This window comes from Physeter macrocephalus, chromosome 9 (assembly GCF_002837175.3).
Source record: "Physeter macrocephalus isolate SW-GA chromosome 9, ASM283717v5, whole genome shotgun sequence".
Taxonomy (NCBI): Eukaryota; Metazoa; Chordata; class Mammalia; order Artiodactyla; family Physeteridae; genus Physeter; species Physeter macrocephalus.
The window spans coordinates 73,097,743-73,118,931 of NC_041222.1; the positions used below are offsets into that span (position 1 = coordinate 73,097,743).

Consider the following 21,189-nt stretch of genomic DNA (forward strand, 5'->3'; position numbering starts at 1 on the left):
CAAAAAAAAAAAAAAAAAAAAAAAAAAAAAAAAAAAAAAAAAAAAAAAATTAAGACTGTTGGAGAATGGATCAATTAAAGGATTTTTGCCCAAGGGGTAGGACTAGAAAGCAAGTCTTCCGACTTCCACCCCGGAGTGTTTTGCTCTAAGTTATATAGTAAAGCTATTTGAAATCGCTGTTTATCTGTGTGGTGGAGGCCAGGAACAGTGTCCTTTCTTGTTCACCATTTATAATTTATAAAAGGATAAGGAGAAATTCTGCCCAGAGCTGGGGTAGAGGGTCCTCTCCAAACATATCTGGGGAGTTTGGGCCTTTATACCACCACAGTGTACCTTAAAGATTACCTGATGTGAACTCACTCTTGGTACCAACTCAAAAGTGAGTTGGGAAGACTTCCAACTAACAGGTTTATTTAAAACGCTGCAGAGACAGTTACAACAGAAAACAGCTGCTTTCAAGTCTGCTCTTCCAGAGTTCGAGTTTTATACGATTGCACAATGTCACCTGCTCCGGACCTCTTAACCTCCTATCAAGCAAAACATGAGTCCAGCTCAGAGGTCTGTTCATATATTCGAGATTTACCATGCAACACATCCTTCATTTCCCTTCTTCCTCATGACTTATCAGTGCAAGAATTTTGGAAAGTTGTATACAGATAAGGCAAAAGAAGTTTGGAATTGTATGCACTCTTGAGAGGTGAATCCTAGCTTTCACAAATAGCTTCACAGAGCCCACTTTCTTTGCTAAGGATATCATTTTTTTATTCATTTATGTCCCACCTTTCCCCTACTCTGAGAAGATAATAAGTGATTTCTTGAAGTGAATGTGTATCATAATTGTTAAAGAGGGCAAACACTCATTGAATAAATAAGGTCCAGCCTTGAGAGTAGAAATTAAATGTTCTCTGTCCTTTTCAGGGACACGTGGCCATCAGGAATCATGAGCAACCCATTTGCACACCTCGCTGAGCCTTTGGATCCTGCACAACCAGGAAAGAAATTCTTCAATTTGAATAAATTGGAGGATTCAAGATATGGTAGGTACATGGCTCTATGATGTAAGTGCTCTGATAGTAATTGGAATATCATTTGCATAGTAAGTAAGCTACTTAATAAATTAGGCTTTAGGAGAGTTGGAAGAGGGAGTAGCAGAGATGGCTGAATGGTCTTGGGTTAACCACACAAATACACACCTTTCTTACATTGCTCGTTTTCAAGTAGATAATGATGATTATATATATGTAACATTTACATAACATTTAGTATAGAGAGTGTTTGTACACATATATTGTTTAATCTGAATAACAACCCTATCATGTTATGTTTAAAAACATAAGAAGTCCTGAGGAAGCTGAGGCCCAGAGAGAGTACATGATATGATTAAATAACAATTAGGTAGGTAGCAGAAGAGGATGAAAACACAAGCCTTTTTTATTCCAACTCCTGTGCTTCTCTACCTTTGTACTCTTGCGTTTTCTGGATGATACTGGTAAATAATTCTTATGTATCCGGATGGACCATTTCTTTTATAAACAAAATAACTTTTCTTATGAATTACCATTGTTTTATTCTAGAAAACACAGTTACCAATGACCATACTACATGGTGTTTAGGGGTTTATTTCCTTTGAAAGATGTATCTATTCTTTAGTCTTATTATAATAATTGTAAAGTGGTTATTTTCTCATTTCTTAAACACTAGGTTTCATAAGAAATACTACTGTGTGTATGTGTGTGTTACTTGCTAACAGTAATACAGTAAGTTATCTAGACTGATGTCTTTCATGATGACTTAAGGGAAATTCTGTTACTGGATTCCAAGGCTAGGCAACCATTTATTATGAAAGATTTAACTGTAATATTTTCTTTTTGCCTAGGCTGTTGGTATTTTCTAGTACTGAATGTCTCCTAAATCCATTCAATAGTCTTATATTTTAAACTGTTGAGATCAGTTTAAATTTACTCTCTTTCCCTGCTGGAAGAATAGTGTGATGCCTTGTATCAAGTTTGTATGGAGTTTGGCTTTAGAGAGCTCTTACAATAAGATGTCTCATGGGTTTGGTTTTGTTATACTTTCTCCTTTACTCCTAGGACGACTACCATTTTCTATCAGAGTTCTCCTGGAGGCAGCCATTCGGAACTGTGATCAATTTTTGGTGAAGAAAAATGATGTTGAAAATATCCTAAATTGGAATGTCATGCAGCATAAGAACATAGAAGTGCCATTTAAGCCTGCCCGCGTCATCCTGCAGGACTTCACGTGAGCCTCATGTCACTTCACTCTCTTTTTCTCTGCATCCCTTGTCAGCCTTTAAAGAAAGCTTCTTAAAAGCAAAAATAAAAAACACAGTGACTGTATAATTTTTCACTCAACATTCAGAGACGGTTGAAAGCAAAAGGGGGCAGTCATCCCAGACGGGAAGAGATAATCTCAGGCAAATCAGGATGCATACTCACTCCCCCTTTTCCAGTGGCAAAGGTCTTTGTCCTTGGTCTTCAAGATCCTAGTCCTAAGTGTACTAGCAAAAGTTGAAAGAAACAGCATGGAGTGGAGCCATCTCGGAATCTTTTCGCCCCTATGTCCTATCACCCAAGGAGCCAGGTTTCAAACAGCTGTCCTTGGAACACTGATATGTATCGCCTAAGGGGAGATACGTAGTTCACAAGGCCTGATGTGTTGGTGTTAAGCCTCTGCTCACATCCTTTTATTCCCAGGAATTGCTCCCCATCACGGCTTCATTTTGAGACATTACCGTTTCATTTTGAAATGATGTTATTTTATTCCTTCTGGAGAGCAAATTTCATTTTTTTAGAGGAAGTTCACCCAGATTTTATTCTCTAATAAAAAGGAAGCATTCACTTAGTATAAATTTGATTCACAGCCTACTTTTCTGAATTATATCCATTCCTTTAAATTTGGTCTGAAGTTGATGGGCGTGATCCGTATATCTTGTCCAGGTCTTTGTCAGCCCACCAAATGAATAGGGAACAGTGATGGCAGAAAAAGTTCCAGAGTTTTTAATTGCCAGCTTTCCCACAGTTTCTCTGTTTAGACCATATTGGCTGTGAACTTCAATGCAGGGATAAAATTGCATATAGAGATACCACTCAGTCGTGGCACTTATTACTGATGTGATTTCTGCTGAAGGGAATGTGTTTAGACACTTTCACTTTTCTAACACATCCATTGTTAGCACCACTGATGAGACAGCCCCATTGCCAATATTATCAGCAGAGGCAAAAGCTGAAAAACCCCATGGCACTTGTTTAACAGATTTGTTTTCTGTTTACTCTCCCTTTTCTTAGGGGTGTGCCAGCTCTGGTTGACTTTGCTGCCATGCGTGATGCTGTGAAAAAGTTAGGAGGAAATCCAGAGAAAATAAACCCCATCTGTCCCGCTGACCTTGTCATTGATCATTCCATCCAGGTTGATTTCAACAGAAGGTGAGAGACTAGGATGAATACTTGGGTTTTCTGCTTTGTGCAAAATCTCAGAGTATAAGTCTTTTTTGTGTATAAAAGGGAACCCTCCTGCACTGTTGGTGGGAATGTAAATTGATACAACCACTATGGAAAACAGTATAGAGTTTCCTTAAAAAACTAAAAATAGAACTATCATATGACCCAGCAATCCCACTACTGGGCATATACCCTGAGAAAACCATAATTCAAAAAGAGTCATGTACCACAATGTTCATTATGGAATCTAAAAAAAAAAGGTACTGATGAACCTAGTTGCAGGGCAGGAATAAAGAGGTAGACACAGAAAATGGACTTGAGGACACGGGGTGGGAGGGTGAAGCTGGGGTGAAGTGAGAGTAGCATCCACATATATACACTCTACTGAATGTGAAATAGTTGGCTGGTGGGAAGCAGCAGCATAGCACAGGGAGATTGGCTCAGTTCTTTGCAAGGACCTAGAGGGCTGGGATAGGGAGGATGGGAGGGAGGCGATATGGGGACATGTGTATGCATATGGCTGATTCGCTTTGTTGTACAACAGAAACTAACACAGTATTGTGAAGCAATTATACTCCAATAAAGATCTATTAAAAAATTTTAATAAAAGAAGAAAAATCTTTAAAAAGTATATTCAGGAAAACTCAAACTTAATAAATATTTTCCCCTGAAGTTTTTTTTTTTTTCAGGGTTGGGGCAGGGGGGATTAAGTCTTTTTTTTTTTTTTTTTTTTTTTTTCTATTTACTTCTTGGGTGGGAACAGCCTGTGTTTAAGCTTGAAGTCTGGGTGAAAAACATACAAATTCTGCCATGAGAGCTTGTCAATACAAGTATGCGTTTGACTTTAAAAGAGTTTGGCTTTTTTTTTTTTTTCCAACCACTGGAATCTTATTCCTTTTTGATTCTAAGTAACTATTTCATATCTGGCCATCTCTGCCTCTCCACGTGGGTGTCCATAAAGTCTATCCCTTTCTTTTCCTTTTTGCCTTCTATTGTTCAGGATATCCACTTCTCTCTTCCTGCTAAAATCCTACCAACAACCTACCAATCCTACCAATAAAATCTCAGTAGCAGAAGACAATAAGAATTTGTTTCTCACACACCTACAAGTTGGGTGGGAGCTCAGCTGATCTCAGCTGAGTGCAGTTGGACAGCTGTGCCTCACCCAGCCTTGGCTGGGTTGACTGCTTACACTGCACTGCACATCGGTAGGGCAGCTGGGACAGCTCCATTCTATGTGTGCTTCTTTGGGGGCCCAGGCTAAAGGAGAAAGCAGCTATGTGGTGATCACAGAGGCTCAAGAAGCCAAGTGGGAACCTGCAGCATCTCTTGAGGCCTAGATGAGGACTGACATAGGATCACTTCTATTCACAATCACAGTAAGCAAAGCAAGTTGCACAATTGAGCCCAAAGTCAGGGGTGAAGGAGTACACTCCAGTAACTGCAAGATTACACAATGAGGATTTGGATACAAGGAGGGCAACCAGGTACTACTAGAAGGCTGATATCTTAACCTAGAAGTATAACCAAATAAAATTATTTCCAACTTTAGATAGAACTTTAGGGCTTCCCTGGTGGCGCAGTGGTTAAGAATCCGCCTGCCACTGCAGGGGACACGGGTTCCAGTTCCGGTCTGGGAAAATCCCACACGCTGCAGAGCAACTAAGCCCATGTGGCACAACTACTGAGCCTGTGCTCTAGAGCCCACAAGCCACAACTACTGAGCCCATGTGCCACAACTACTGAAGTCCACGCGCCTAGAGCCCATGCTCTGCAACAACAGGAGCCACCGCAATGAGAAGCCTGTGAAGTGCAACGAAGAGTAGCCCCCACTCACTGCAACTAGAGAAAGCCCGTGTGCAGCAACGAAGACACAATTCAGCCAAAAATAAATAAATAAATAAATAAAATTTTTTTAAAAAGATAGAACTTTAGTTAGAAAGAAATAACTGTTCTGCATACAATACTGGGAAAATTAATTATTTGGTAGAGAGAATAGTTCATATGATTTAAAGCATTAATATTTTAAAAATTAAATCTTCAAAGATTTTGAAGAAAATTTAATTATATAGTGTCAAATGTCTTGATGAGAAAGACCTTTCTAAATTTAGAAGCAATGAATGAAACAAAGGAAAAAAAAAATCTATAGATTTAATGACTTCAAAGTTACCAGGAGAGGGCTTCCCTGGTGGCGCAGTGGTTGAGAGTCCGCCTGCCGATGCAGGGGACGCGGGTTCGTACCCCGGTCCGGGAAGATCCCACATGCCGCGGAGCGGCTGGGCCCGTGAGCCATGGCTGCTGAGCCTGCGCGTCCGGAGCCTGTGCTCCACAACAGGAGAGGCCACAGCAGTGAGAGTCCCGCGTACCGCAAAAAAAAAAAAAAAAAAAAAGTTACCAGGAGATAACTTGAAAAATATTTTCAATAAAGAGTTAATATCACTAATATGTAAAGAATATGTATAATCTATTAAAAAAATAGTAAAACCCAGCAAATAAATGGGCAAAGGAAAGTGGACATTTCATAATAAAAGGAAATACAAATGGTAAACAGTATATAAAGCCTTTTCAACTTTACAAGTAATAAAAAGGTAAATTAAATCCTTGAGATACCATTTTCTCTTATCAACATAGTTTAGAAAATAAATGTTATTAATTATAAATGTGTCATGAGGGAGACACTTTTATACACTGCTGATAGCACTACAAATTAGAAATGATGAAAGCAATGTGCCATATCCTTTGTCCTGGAATTTCCACTTCTAAACATACACTTTATAGATATCTGAAATTCAGCAAAAGCTTAATGACTAAATAGTGCTTATTAAAGTATTATTTATAATAGTGAAAACTTAAAAGCATTCTAGGTGTCCAACAAAGAAACAAAACAAAACAAGTTATTGTTTTTATAATAGAAAATCATATAAGAATATGAAACCAACCACTCAAAGGAAAAAAAAAAGCAAAACGTTTATTTGCTTCCTTGGGGATTTAAGTGGGTTCCATACAGCCTCAAGAGAAATGTAGAAACTGGTCATTCTCAAATTAGTATTGCCAATATCCAAACCAGAGAAATTAAGGAATAGAGAGAAAACTGCTTTGTCCCCTGAATTGATGGTTCTTGGAACAAACAGACTGGATACTTGCTAGCTCTTTCCTTTTCTTTGGACTCTAAACCCATCCTTGGGCAACATGTCTTTTTTTTTTTTTTTTTTTTCCTTAAATCACATGAGCTCAATTTAATGTTTTGATTTCAAAGGGAAGAGTTAAAAATACACAAACTATTATACTGTTGGAGAGTAAGTATGTTTGCTCAAGTCCCACTTCAGAAATTATTAAAAGTAGCCTCACAAAATCATGGGCAACTTTTTCTTGAAGACTCATTGGTGTTGATGGATTTACCTTCATTTCCCTGGCCTGGAAGGTGAAAATACTGGTGGAGGCAGAATTGTAATTGTTTTAATGTCTAAAGTTATTTGACTCAAAACTCAAAAGAGCTCCTGACGATTAAGCAGGTAAAGAATCTGAGTCAGCACCAAGTTCATTGTGACTTGGTTTCCTCCTTAAACCTTGACATCCATCAACTCTGGTTTCAATTTTTTATGGACCTTTTTCATTTATACTGTAATACTAAAAACATTATGATGAAAATAGCAAAGTCTAGGGGTGAACTTTGATCCAAAATGATATCCAAATCTAGCAAACACTTTTTTTTTAATTAAAGAGAAACACTTCTATGAGAAGTATTTTCTTTTTTTTAATAAATTTATTTATTTTTGGCTGTATTGGGTCTTCGTTGCCGTGCACAGCTTTCTCTAGTTGCGGCAAGCAGGGGCTACTCCTCGTTGCGGTGTGCAGGCTTCTCATTGCGGTGGCTTCTCTTGTTGCAGAGCACAGGCTCTAGGCGTGTACACTTCAGTAGTTGTGACACGTGGGCTCAGTAGTTGTGGCTCGCGGGCTCTAGAGTGCAAGCTCAGTACTTGTGGCGCATGGGCTTAGTTGCTCCGTGGCATGTGGGAGCTTCCCGGACCAGGGCTCAAACCCTGCATGGGCAGGTGGATTCTTAACCACTGCACCACCAGGGAAGTCCAAGAAGTATTTTCATTGCTAGTGTTTTGTTTTTATTTCTTGAGTTTGGTTGTGCAATTTGACCTCCCAGTCTCTTTCCTAATTTTTGTAAGGAATTAAGTGGGATGTCTCAGCTTTTGTGAAACTGTGTGCTGTGGGCTTATTTCCAGCCATTTCCAGAGTGAAGTAAGGAGTGGTGGGATGGTGAATTTTCTCAGTTAAGTATTTCTAAGCTCTTTCCCTGCTGTGAATAATAGTAATTGGCTTCACACCATCTTTAGGAATCGAGGATCTAGCTAATGCATTATTGTAATGTTTTACAAAGTTATCTCAGAAATAACCTTTTTTAAAATCCCAACAAGAATATCATAGCAATTTCTGACCAGATTTCATGAGTGTCAAAACTATCTTCTCTATAAATACTGTCTGTGAATTTCTGGAGTACCATTATATGTAATACTCAGAAACTTTGAACTACATCCAAATCTGATTTTAACTTATGTAAATAAGGAGAAATTTCCTCTTTAGTGTGTGAGGCCATTCACATTCAGAGATCTTACTGAAAGCTCACCAGATTGGGTAAATCTAGGAAAGTTCTGAGTGGTGGAAAAATCTGAATTCTAGGCCTGTTTATTCATTCGAATAACCAGAACTAAGTTAAAGAGCCAAGGTTAGCATGAAAGATTTTTTGTTTTAGTGAGTAAATAGGGTTGTTTTTTAAATTTTATTTTTAATTTTTTTTAATTTTAACTTTTTCTTAACCTAGAATTCAACATATCTTAAAGCAGCCTAAGCATTTCTGGCTTCTCCTTGTCCTGTGACTATATCATGCATATCGAACCGATGGTCCCAGCACTCTCTAGGGTAAATGGTCCTCTTCTAACCTTGCTTCTGTTGTGAGAAACTCTGAAATCCTTCTGGAGACAAGAGGACAAGGCATAATGACTGGGAGTCCACATGTGCTCAGAGCTCAGCAGAAGAGACGGGGCAGGGCCATACATGATTAAGAATAATGTTCCAAGATGCCTTCCCTTTTTTTGGTAAAATTAAATCCATTTAGCAGACCTACTGTGTGCCAGTATTTATTCAAGAAGCAGGTTAGTCTAGAAAAGTAGAGAGATTAGAGAATGCATAGCTTGAATGCAGTTAGTAAGTGTAGGAACCAAATCACTAACTTGGAAAGCCAGAGGGGCTCTTCCAGGAGTGTCATGTAATCTGGGTCCCCAGGCACGTTTACCAAAGAGCGAAGAGCTGGAAAGGCATTCTACACAGAGAGAACAGAGCATGCAAAGGCATGAGGAAAGTGGGGTTTGAGAGAGTATGAGGGCCACAGTGCAGCTGAAATTGAAAGTTTGGACTGGAGGATGGGAGAGGGCTCATAAAGGAAGTCTGAGGTCAGACTGAAGGACCTTGTTTTTTAAGGCAAGGCATTTGTACTTTATTTAGAAAATGGGATCCACTGACAGATTCAAGATGGGTTGTGATCTGTATTTTGGAAAACTGATTCTGGTGACAGTACAAAAGATAGGTTGACTAGACTGACCGAGAAACTAGAGAGGAGGCTATCTCTGAATTAATACTCTGATAGCTGTAGGTACTAAGTGGGAGAAGAGGAGGTCATTAGATGAGAGATGGACAGCTAGGGATGAGGAAGAAATGTAGGAAAGAAGGTTACACATTAGGGTTTGACCTGCTGTGTTTGTGGTGCCCGAGGTGTTCCTGATGCAGGTGCCCAGGATACATTGGGACTGTGGATCTTGACCTGAAGAGACAGGTGGGGACTGGAGGGATGGAGCCCTTAAGTGTACTAGTGTGAAGGTGGAGATGAGTACCTTCAAGAATAGCTGCATCTGATCCAGAAGGTCCACAGGGGCTGCTGATCAGGGGTCAGGACAGGGATCAGAACGACTGCCTTGTTCCACTACACTAGGATCTCTCCTTCTCCATTTCATTTACTTTTCTCTAACACGTACCCACGTTCACAGACATTCATTCTTCATGTCGGAGATCAGCAAACTTTTACTGTAAAGGGCCAATAGTAAATACTTTAGGTTTTGCTGGCCACATACTGTCTCAGTTTATTTTTTTCCCGTTTATTTTTTTTCCAACTTTTAAAAATATAAAAATTATTCGTTGCTTGACAGCCCAACATATACAGTATTGGGCCAGATTTGACTCATGAACCATAGTTTGTGGACCAACCCCTGCTGTAAGATACTCTCAGAAATTGATTCCATCAAAGCAACTGACACTTATCTGGAAGAATATTCACATCAAGAGAAAAAGAAAAAAATCCGCATGGTAACTGAATGTATATTTGCAGAGTAAATAATAAATGCCTCCAGTCTTTTTCTTCTCAAGGAGTGCCTGCCTACCCATGTTCATCTGGCAGACTCCCCCTCGCCCTCCAGACTACATCGATGTCACTGCCTTCTGGAAGGCATCCCTGGCTCTCTGGTCTGAGTTCATGGCCCTTTCTGGGTGCTCCCATGGCACCCTGTACTTCCCGTATCATGACATTGCTAATCATGACATTGCTAATCAACACTCTCATGGTTGCCTGGCTGCTGCTCTGTGTCTCTCGCTAGGCTCTGAGCTCCAGCTGGGCAGCACACATGCCCCTTCTGCACCTTTGTATGCCCAGCATGTGGCACCAGGTAGGCTCTGTAGATCATTAATAAGTGACAGAAGAAAGTGGGTATAGTGGTTAAGGTAGAGGCTCCAGGACCGGTCAGACCTGTGTTCAGGTGACCACTCTGTAATTTACAAGCATCTGACCTCGGAGAAGTTAACTAATCTTTCTGTGCCTCAGCTTCCTCTTCCACACATTGGGGTAATGCTAGTACCTACGTGAGGGGTTGTTATGATGATTGAATGAGTTCATGTGTGTAAAGCACTTAGAGCCTATGACGCATCGTGCAGTCTTGCACTTGGGTTCCTGCTGTTATTATTATTATGGTAGTTGCTGCTATTACCACTACCACCATTGCTGCTGCAGTTTCTGCAACTACTACTTCAGGGAGGCAGCATAGGGATTTAGAGCATCATTCTTGAGTCAGACTGCCTGGGTTTCAATACCAATTCCATCATTTACTAGCTGTGAGGTCCTGAACAAGTTTCTTACCCTCTCTGTGTCTGTTTCCTCTTTTGAAAAATGTGGATATTAGTTGCTCCTAGCTCAAAGGGCTATTTTGAAGACTAAATTAGAAAATAAATGTAAAGCACTTGACTGCCTAGTTCCTAGTAATGTCAATAAGTGTTAACTATCAATTAGTGAAGTCTGACTTGGGTCTTAGCTATTAATTTCACTATCCTTTCCTATGTTCACTCAACCCATGACAGTTTGTAAGCGCTTCCTGTGTGCTAACCATGCCAAGTTGTCACTATGACTTACTCTACCCTTGACTCAAAACAATGTAGTTTGATTATAAAAATTCTGGAAAAGCTTCCTGATGCCCTGAATTGTCCATGTCAGTCCTGATGAACTGAATGACTTTGAGCAAACCTCAGTATATAATCTGGGCTTTACAGATATTCTTGAGTGGCACCATCTTCCTCATAAACCTCCTTTTGAAAGATAGGAGATTGTGATTCTATAAATTCCTGTGCCTCCTGGCATCACTGGTTCCCTACCTCCCAACATAAAACAGATGAAAATGCAAGCCCAGATATGGCTCAGCTCAGAGAGGTGTCGTAACAAGGTCATAGGTAAGAAAGGAGTACAAAAAGAAAGCTTCTTTAAATATCTAAGCTGCTGTTGTCATCATAAATGTCTTGAGTCTGTTCCTAAGAGTCAGACTTTATGATTAGAATAGTTTTAACTTAAATTCAACTTCATGTTTTCTACCCACCATGTTTAAAGGCATTATAAAAATCACCAGAACCAAAAAATAATTATTCTTTTTACTTTCTTTAATTACCTCTTTCCCATGTTAACGAATGCATAATACCACCCAGCAAGCCTGCAGATGAAACTGCCATTCTCTTTATTATCACCTATAAATTTGACCAGTAACATTTTACGCCTTAAAATTTATACATTTAGTTTTTCTCTTTGACAGGGCAGACAGTTTACAGAAGAATCAAGACTTGGAATTTGAAAGAAATAGAGAACGATTTGAATTTTTAAAGGTATGGGCAGAGTTTGGCTCCATTGGCTGATTCTTTATGTGTGTGGGGTATGAGGAAGAGGTGCCAAGGAGGTGAGCTGCATAAAGGTGTGTCTGGCATCCATAGTGTTCTCCCCATTTTTCAATCCTAGTGGGGCTCTCAGGCCTTTCGCAACATGCGGATTATTCCTCCTGGCTCAGGAATCATCCACCAGGTGAATCTGGAGTATTTGGCAAGAGTGGTATTTGATCAGGATGGATATTATTACCCAGACAGTCTTGTGGGCACGGATTCGCACACTACCATGATTGACGGTTTGGGCGTTCTCGGTTGGGGTGAGTGTTCTTCCGGGTTCCTATTCCACTTATGCTGTTCTATGTAAATACCTTGATTTACTTTGATACCCTTACATCCCAGCAGCATGAATTTGAGTGACCACAAATATCAGAGAGGTTTTTTTGTCTGTTTTCCAGTAATTTCCAGTACCCGGAAAAGTGTCTCATGCCTTTTAGGCACTCAGTATAATGATTGGAAGAATGAACTGGAATAAGCAGCTGGAATTGGAATAAGCAGCTGGAATTAGAATAAGCGAAAATCAGCTGGGGTGTTTGTTAAAAACAGCGACTCCTGAAACCCACTCTCCTTTTTAGTGTGGAATCAAGGGGATTTTGACACAGGTGTTTGGGGGACCACACTTTGAGAAACACTTGTTAAAAATTCTATAGAGGGAAATAGAGAAAAGATAACTGTTCTTTATGGAAATATAACTCTATACTAGTAAAACACTATAAGTGGGTTGACCACTTGTTAATGACACTGAACTATGCCTGAGGGATATCGCGAAGACTAAGGAAAGCATTACTCTGTCACGCCTTTCCACACAGGTGTGGGTGGTATCGAAGCAGAAGCTGTCATGCTGGGCCAGCCAATCAGCATGGTGCTTCCCCAGGTGATTGGCTACAGGCTGATGGGAAATCCCCACCCCCTGGTAACATCCACTGACATCGTGCTCACCATCACCAAGGTAACAATGTGCTGCCTCTTCTGTGGTCTGAGTCGAAGTGACAAACAGGAAGAAAGTCCATGATGGAGTCTCTCTTGGTTTCCATGTGCTCTAGAAATGCTAGGAAACAGTATGTTTATGACTTTAAAAGAGATGACATAAGGAGAGAACTCTGCAGTTAGGTTTCAGATCATTATGTTCATTTTACTCTTCTGTTGCTGCACGGATCTTTTTCTTTAAAAATTTTTTTTGAAACTGTGAAATAGTTTAAATACACAGAAGTTAAAATGACATTTATATGCCCACCATGTAGACTTAACAGATGGTAACATTTTGCTGTATTTACTTTAGAGCTCTCTCTGTATGTATATTTTTTAAGAAGTGAAATGTAATATTTATGGCTAAAGCCACCCTCTTCATTTCTAGAGATAATCACTATCTTGAGGTTATAAGAAATCATTTCCATGCATATGTTTATACTTCTGCATTTTTTCCACATGGTTCTTCTTTATATGAAAACAACAAATTCTATGAATAATTTTTGACTATTTAAAATTCCATTTTCTGTATTATAAGTTACATTATTGTAACAGATGTTTCTCCAAGCTGGAAAATATTAGTTTTGCTTTGTTTTGTTTTTCATTTGCCCTTGTCAGAAATAATCTTTTTTGGTGATTTGCTTGCTTTGCAAAAAGAAGGCTGTTTCATCTTGAAAGACTATTAGAAAAGTAATTTTTTTTTTATTATCACACAATTTTTTCTGGTTGTATAGTTTGGAGGCTTGGGGTATGTGGGATGGATACTATACTTTTGATTTAATAGTCATGGGCATCGGAATCGGATTTATTTGAACACTATAGCTCATCAGAGATGTCCGCATCGTTCAAGTGTGGAATAATATAGGCTCTGCCCACAAAATTTGGCAGAATTCCGCGTAACCAAAAGAGCCCGTCTGTGTGGTTGTCCACACTTCATACAGCTGATTTCATGCAGGGCCAAGCCAGTCACTGAGGCTCCAGCCCTGGCTGATGGCTTGTATGGAAAAGGTGTGAGAGTCAGACTGCCTGGATCTTTTGGTTACATTTGACTTATACCTGTGTTCGGGATATTTGTTCATTATATCCTTGAAAACAAGGCATTTGCTTATTCAACAAGTGCAAATCATAATTTACTCAAGTTGAAAAAATTTATTTAATTTTTAGAAAGAAGTTTTCTCATTTGGCAAAACTTTTCTTATTGTGTTTTTATATTACTTTTTCTTTCTTTTTTAAGAAATGTTTCAACATAATTTTAGATTTACAGGGGAGCTGATGTAAAGGTAATACAGTTCCTGTTACCTTTCTCCCAGCTTCCCCAGATGTTAACATCTTACATAACCATGGTATATTTATCAGAAACAGAAGTAGTTAACATCGGTATGACATTTTTAACTAAACTAGAAACTTCACCAGTGTTTTCAGTAATCCCTTTTCTGTTCGAGGATCTATTCCAAGATACCATGCTGTATTTAGTTGGCTTTACTTTTTAAGTTTTATTTTTAAAAGTAATCAAACATATGTTGAGCTACTTCATTTTTTGTGTTTACTCACAAGGCTACTTTATGAGAACTGCAAGGGGATAGTTCTGCATTTTAAATACAGGTTATCAAGCCTCAAACTCTGCTATTGTTCTGTTGCTCAGCACCTCCGCCAGGTTGGGGTAGTGGGCAAATTTGTCGAGTTCTTCGGGCCAGGGGTAGCCCAGTTGTCCATTGCCGACCGAGCTACAATTGCCAACATGTGTCCAGAGTATGGAGCCACTGCTGCCTTTTTCCCCGTTGATGAAGTCAGTATCAAGTACCTGGTGCAGACAGGTAAGCACAGAACCCTGAAAACAGAAGGCCGTTTCTAAATTTCATAGAACGCTGAGAATTGGAGCACTACCTTCTGCCTCTGTCCCTCGATTAAATAGTTGAGGCACTCAACCTAAAGAAGAGAAGAGAAGGGATGGTGGGGAGGGGAAAGCTGCAAAATACATCCAGAGATGAGATTAGTTTCTATGGCTCTAGAGGTGGCCACTGAACCTCTTACTGATCTGGTACCGAATTTGTAACATCTACTGAATTGAAACCAATGGTTTCAGAGAAGTTGAACACTTTCTTTTTTTTTTTTTTTTTTTTTTTTTTGCGGTACGCGGGCCTCTCACTGTTGTGGCCTCTCCCGCTGCGGGGCACAGGCTCCGGGCGCGCAGGCTCAGCGGCCACGGCTCACGGGCCCAGCCGCTTCGCGGCACGTGGGGTCCTCCCAGACCGGGGCGCGCCTCACTTTCTTAAACTGAAACCTAAAAGAAATTTTTCCCGCATGTCTTCGTGGAGAGGATGACAGGGGATGTAATGAACACTGGGGCCCAACAACAGGTCATGATAAATATGTTAACGAAGAGCAGACAGTCATCTGTTATAAGGTCCATGCTGAAAGCTGATGACCTTTACAATTCAGTTAAAATGAAGAGGCAAAAAAAAAAAATGCTGATCTGTTGTGGATCCAAGAATCAAGCTCTCAAACAGTCTTATTTAACTGTCAGAGAACTGGGCGAACTCCGTGTCCATTGGGCAAACCGTGCGTATTAGTTCCTGCAACCAGGGTCTTGATCAGAATGAAACAGCAGAGCTTTCAGGGTCATACTCCTGGTGATATAGCATCATGAGTTAGGACTCTGAACTCTGGAGTTAAACTCAGCTTCGGATCCTGGTTCTGCCATTTACGGCCTGTGTTCCATGGGAAAGTTATTTAATCTTCTTGAGCCACTATTTCCCCATCCATAAATGAGGATAATAACAGTACTTGTCTCATAAGGTCATGATAAAGGATTAGAGAATGAAGTAATGCATTTAAAATGTTTAGCACACAGTGCTGGGCACACAGCTGGTGATCTGTGGTGGGAGACTGCGGGGATTACTACTTTAACAAGAATAATGTGAAATGCTGAGGGTCTGTGGCCAGCTGAAGGCAGATGCGTCGGAGGTATGCTTTGACAATTCGCTGAGGCTTAGTATCCTCTTAATTAAGACCTATAACCAAAGAGAGAGGAGTGCTTATAAGTAAGAATCTTCTACAGAAAATGGTCACTTCGATAGAACAGCAGATCAGTTAATGGCCCCTAGTAAACAGCAGCATTGGCTAGAGAGTCAGACTGTTAGCCTGAAAGCTGCAATATCAGCAGAGTGCTTGGTGTGTGTTTAAGTGAAATGCCCATTACTTGTATAGTTTCTGGTAGAGGCATTAGTTTAATCAGGAAATATTAACATCTGTTACTTGTTACTTCTTAAAATGCCCATTAGGTCGTGATGAAGAAAAAGTAAAGCATATTAAAAAGTATCTTCAGGCTGTAGGAATGTTTCGGGATTTCAGTGACCCCTCTCAAGACCCAGACTTTGCCCAGGTATGAGAGTGCCTTTCATTGAACATGTGTTTCCTCTTTCTCAAGCCTGTGGTTTTAGTTGTGAATGTTTTTTCTTGGGGGGTGCATTTGTAGGAAATTAGTCACTGCCAAGTTATCGCAGAAGAACAGGGTGTTAAAAGGCTGAAAAATCAAAAAGATAAGGAACTGTAGACATAAAATAACGTAACTTGTCCCATTCTTCCCAGCCATTAGGTTGAGCGTGCTCCCCCCTCCCCGCTTTTTTTAAAAATAAATTCATTTTATTTATTTATTTTTTGGCTGCGTTGGGTCTTTGTTACTGCGCGCGGGCTCTCTAGTTGCGGTGCGCGAGCTTCTCATCACGGTGGCTTCTCTTGTTGCGGAACATGGGCTCTAGGCGTGAGAGCTTCAGTAGTTGCAGCACGCGGGTCCTAGAGCGTGTGGGCTTCAGAAGTTGCGGCTCGTGGGCTCTAGAGCACAGGCTCAGTAGTTGTGGCTCACAGGCTTATCTGCTCCACGGCATGTGGGATCTTCCCAGACCAGGGCTTGAACCCATGTCCCCTGCGTTGGCAGGTGGATTCTTAACCACTGCGCCACCAGGGAAGCCCTGCTCCCCTTTTTTGCTTTACTCCTCTTATGTGGAAGATCTTTGGAAAAGGAGTTTAGAAGGACTGGAGCTATTTAAAGGCTGATAAGCACATCATTATTATAGATGGGGAAAGAAATGGAGGTGCAAGCGAATCAATTTGTTCTGATTTACCCATCGACATACTTATCTTCATTCATTTTCTAGGGTGCAAACTGAATCCACATTTTTCTCAGCAGCCAAGATTGGAGGGTAAACCAGATGTGGGATGCTTGTTTTGTTTCATATTACATTGAGGGAAGGAAATATTCAATTAGACTAGGGCCCATTTCTTGGCATTGATGAGTTAATGGCTGCATTCCCCCAGTCATCTTAGAAAAATTACAATGGTTTATCTATCATTTCAGTAGAAAATCCATCTCATTGACTAACTTATGCAATAAAAAGGATGTATGAGCTGCTTTGCAAAGATGGCTGAGTGAAAGACCCTGGCAGCAGCCACAATGCCCACCCTGGTCTTTCTGAGAGGTGGCAAGGCTTCTGCCTGTCCCATGCTACCGAAGTGCTCATCTGGAACTTTGGAAGTTCATACCTTCAGTGTAAAATGGACATTGACTTCCTTGGTTTTGAATGTGGTAGTTTAGTTTATTTGTGTTGTGGTGGTGTTTCAAATTCTCTGGCATGGCTGTGTTTTTTTCTTTGTGAGTATAATGTCAATTCCACGGTTCCTTTTCTTTTGGGTGCACAGGTTGTGGAGTTAAATTTGAAAACAGTAGTGCCTTGCTGCAGTGGACCCAAAAGGCCTCAGGACAAAGTTGCCATATCTGACATGAAAAAAGACTTTGAGAGCTGCCTTGGAGCCAAGGTAGGGACCTGGGAGAGGTGGCTGGAAATCCTCCCCAACCCTGCCCCATGCCTGGCTTCTTTGTGCACAGGCTTCACCGCCCTCGATGATGAGTCTTCCTGAAGCCTGGTGCTGCGGGCGTTTCCTCTCCATCCTGTAGTCCTCGATGCCTCCCTCTGCATTAGCTAAGAGCCAGCCAGCTTCCTTAGAGCACTTGATTTTCTGTAAACACAACTCAACCCTCCTTTTCAAAAGCATACCTCCTTTTCATATGACTCACCACACTGTTCACTCGGCTTGCCCAAACTTTTCTGGCCACTGTACTTTTGTTCATGCCATCCCCTGCCTGCATGTCCCTTCCCGGTCTGCATGCCCTAATCTCTCAGCTCTTCCACAATGTGGCCTCACATCTCATAGCACAAAGTCATCTCTCCCTCATTTGAACCTTCATGGCATCAGTCGGAAACCCTGTGATGGTGTTTCATAGCCTTTAATTTCGTTGTTGGTACTGTATACTATTTGCATGTCTGATTTCCTTTACTAGACTGTAGATTGAGGATAGGATTTATGGACAGTCACCTTTGTATCCCACAAAGTGCCCAGCATAGTATCTTGTACACAGTAGATTTTCAATGAACATTTTTCAAATAAGATTTGTGATGGATTTTATCCACGGGATGCCAGCATTTTACCAAATGTTCAGCTGCACTGTGTTAGCCTTATTGCTTATGTTGGTTGAATCTGGCCAAAATGGCACCTTTTTCTAAATTTCCATAAAGGTTAGTATCAGCGCCCTCAGTGTAGCCATTACATCTGTACTTATTAGCTCTAATTAGACTAAGCTAAATTTGTAGTTTTAGTGTTTCGGTATTTGAGGTGGGGAATAATTGTTAATAATTTCAAAGCAAAATCAGATTCAGAAATCATGACTCCCTTTTATAAAGATTTAAAAAGAGTAGATTTAATTTTTCTGTAGCATTTCAGAGTTTACCAGCTGAGATGTTTACGTTTTGTTAAGAATTGGCCTTTAAAACTATAGTTACCAAAGTATTTCTTCTTCTTCCAAAGTGAGAACTTTTGACCATATAATTTTTTTTCTTTTTTTCTTCCTATAGCAAGGATTTAAAGGATTCCAGGTTGCTCTGGACCATCATAATGACCATAAGACATTTATCTATAATAACAGCGAGTTCACCCTTGCTCACGGTTCTGTGGTAATCGCTGCCATTACTAGCTGCACTAACACCAGTAATCCATCTGTGATGTTAGGAGCAGGTAAGTGCCTTTGATGGTCACGTGGACGTGTGGGTGAAAATTTCCCAAGACATGACCCAGGGGCTTAACTGAGTTCTACATATAGTTCCCTGAGGTTTATCCTTTCCAGACGCAGAGATTAATTGGCCCAGAAATGTTTACACAATAAATAATGCTGAATGCAAAGTATTTAAAGTAGTATAGTCTTTAGAATGAACACAGAAAGTAAGGAGAAGAGGGGAAAGAAAGATGAATTTCTGGTAAAGCCTAGAATCTTATGTCAGACTTTAGAAGAAGAAAACTGTTTTCATTTCACAGACTGTTTTCTCCATAAAACCCCCGATAGGCCTTTTTGTACAGTAGAATTTAGTCTGTCTTAGATGCATTGTCAAGTGCATCTGAATTAAGGCACAGGGCACTGGTCAATAAAACTTATCTACCTATTATGCAATTCTGTTTAATTATTTAATATTTACATGCAGAGTTTCATTACTCTAATGTCCCTTTAGTTTCCAAATTTTAAAATATCCCTAAGAGTTCCTCTTGTGTCCACAAACAGTTCTTTCTTTATGAATTGGACAAGTGTGTAAGGAAAACCTTCTTTGTCCAGGAATTCATCTATTGCCACCTAAGCTTTGGACAAACCAATTTCCTTAAGATAAGACACCAGCTTGTCTGTAGCCTTTTGTCTCTTTATACCCCCGACTCCTTATTTCTTTCCTACTTCCCTGATATGTCCTAAGTCAGAGGACCCAGTGTCCCTGTAATAAATAGTCTCTGTATTTGCCCAGAGTCAAGTGGCCCAAGAGCCCTTGATCTTCCACTTCAAGAAATATCTGAGGACTAGATTTTATCTTCTAGGCAGACTGTATTCCTCACCAACAAGTACACAATTCATATACTTTAAGAAGGGGCCCTTCCTATTATTTTTCATCTAAATAAAATATAATTAGAAAGACTGCTTTCCCTCCAAAAATTAAAAACTCATTCTATAATATAATCATGAATGGTTCAGGTTTATCTCTTTTAAAAAAAAAAAAAAAAGGCACAGCTCTTTTTATCTTTTTCTTCATGTCCATGGCTAATTGTGAGTTTACTGAATACATGTAAATGACTTCGGGCCAGCGAACTTTTGATTTCTGTCAGGCAACAAAAATGGCAGAAAACATCAACATGAATGGGGCTCCGTCAAACAGTGCAGGAAGTGCAGACTGAAGTCAGTCTTTTTCCTGAAATGTCCGTGGCACCTAGAGTGGGCAGCCCCACACACCATGTCTGTGTTTACCATTTCACAGGCTTGTTAGCAAAGAAGGCTGTGGATGCTGGCCTGAATGTGAAGCCTTACATCAAAACTAGCCTATCTCCTGGAAGTGGTGTGGTCACCTACTACCTGCGAGAAAGTGGAGTCATGCCTTACCTGTCTCAGCTTGGGTGAGGGAGAAATCTCTTACACCATTGCTTTTGTTTTATTGTATTCCACAGGTATTTTGCTAAGTCACCTTGTAATGGATGTAAGCTTATCTGATGGTGTCTAATTGTGTAGTCTTCTGTCAGATGGTAAACAGACAAACCCTCACATTCCGACAGAGCAGGGCCCTCCTGTACAGTTGTACTGGTTGTTCATCAGACAAGGGTGTCTGTGAAGAGAGCAGGGGCTGATATCAAGCCTGTGCTCTGCTGTAGCGCTGCACTCCTGGGGCAGGGGGCGTCTCTTCTCAGTTGCATGAAGGTGTTCTATGGGCTAGTGTTGGCTCTGCAACTGAATCTGCCCTTTGGTATGAAAATAATTATTTCCCATGCCTAAAAATATTCTGATTCCTTGAAGTCAATTAGTTATTTGTTGCCAAATACAGTTTCTCCAATTAATCCACTATTCCTAATTTGGATGACATAGATTTTTGTCATGTGCCTCATAAAAGTCAGAAGTCCTTGGGATTATATAATAAGAGTAGTGAATAAAGACATCAAATGGCATATCTGATTTCAACTTTTAAAAATTCCAGATCATTCAGATAGACTCCTTATAATTTTCTTATAAATTTAAAAAGTAAATTACTGATAAAAGTAAATTATATGGAACAGAATAGAGACACCAAAAATAACCCATACAGCTATGGTCATTAATCTTCAACAATGAAGGTGAGAATATGAAATGCAGAAAAGACAATCTCTTTAGCAAGTGATGTTGGGAAAGCTGGACAGCCTCATGTAAATCAATAAAATTAGAATACTCACACCATATACAAAAATAAACTCAAAATGGTTTAAAGATCTAAATGTAAGACATGATACCATAAAACTCCTAGAAGAGAACATAGGCAAAACATTCTCTGACATAAATTGTAGCAATATCCCAAGGCAAAAATAAACAAATAGGACATAATCGAACTTAAAAGTTGTTTCTTTTTTGTTTTTTTTTTTTGCGGTACACGGGCCTCTCACTGCTGTGGCCTCTCCCGTTGCGGAGCAC

At 40.0% G+C, this 21,189-nt stretch overlaps 1 protein-coding gene across 3 annotated transcripts in view; it reads left to right on the top strand.

Moving 5' to 3' along the window:
* Window positions 1-21,189, top strand: part of ACO1 (aconitase 1) — a 60,268-nt gene that overhangs the window by 19,551 nt on the left and 19,528 nt on the right. For all 3 annotated transcript variants that reach the window (XM_007116471.3, XM_007116472.4, XR_003681281.2), the window contains 11 exons: window positions 919-1,037; window positions 2,091-2,259; window positions 3,306-3,443; window positions 11,585-11,654; window positions 11,785-11,968; window positions 12,518-12,657; window positions 14,317-14,488; window positions 15,956-16,056; window positions 17,370-17,486; window positions 18,581-18,740; window positions 20,015-20,150. In XM_007116471.3, coding sequence (XP_007116533.1) covers window positions 941-1,037; window positions 2,091-2,259; window positions 3,306-3,443; window positions 11,585-11,654; window positions 11,785-11,968; window positions 12,518-12,657; window positions 14,317-14,488; window positions 15,956-16,056; window positions 17,370-17,486; window positions 18,581-18,740; window positions 20,015-20,150 — 1,484 coding nt within the window. In that variant the 5' untranslated portion in view covers window positions 919-940. Of the gene's footprint in view, window positions 1-918; window positions 1,038-2,090; window positions 2,260-3,305; window positions 3,444-11,584; window positions 11,655-11,784; window positions 11,969-12,517; window positions 12,658-14,316; window positions 14,489-15,955; window positions 16,057-17,369; window positions 17,487-18,580; window positions 18,741-20,014; window positions 20,151-21,189 lie in introns of those variants that run through there.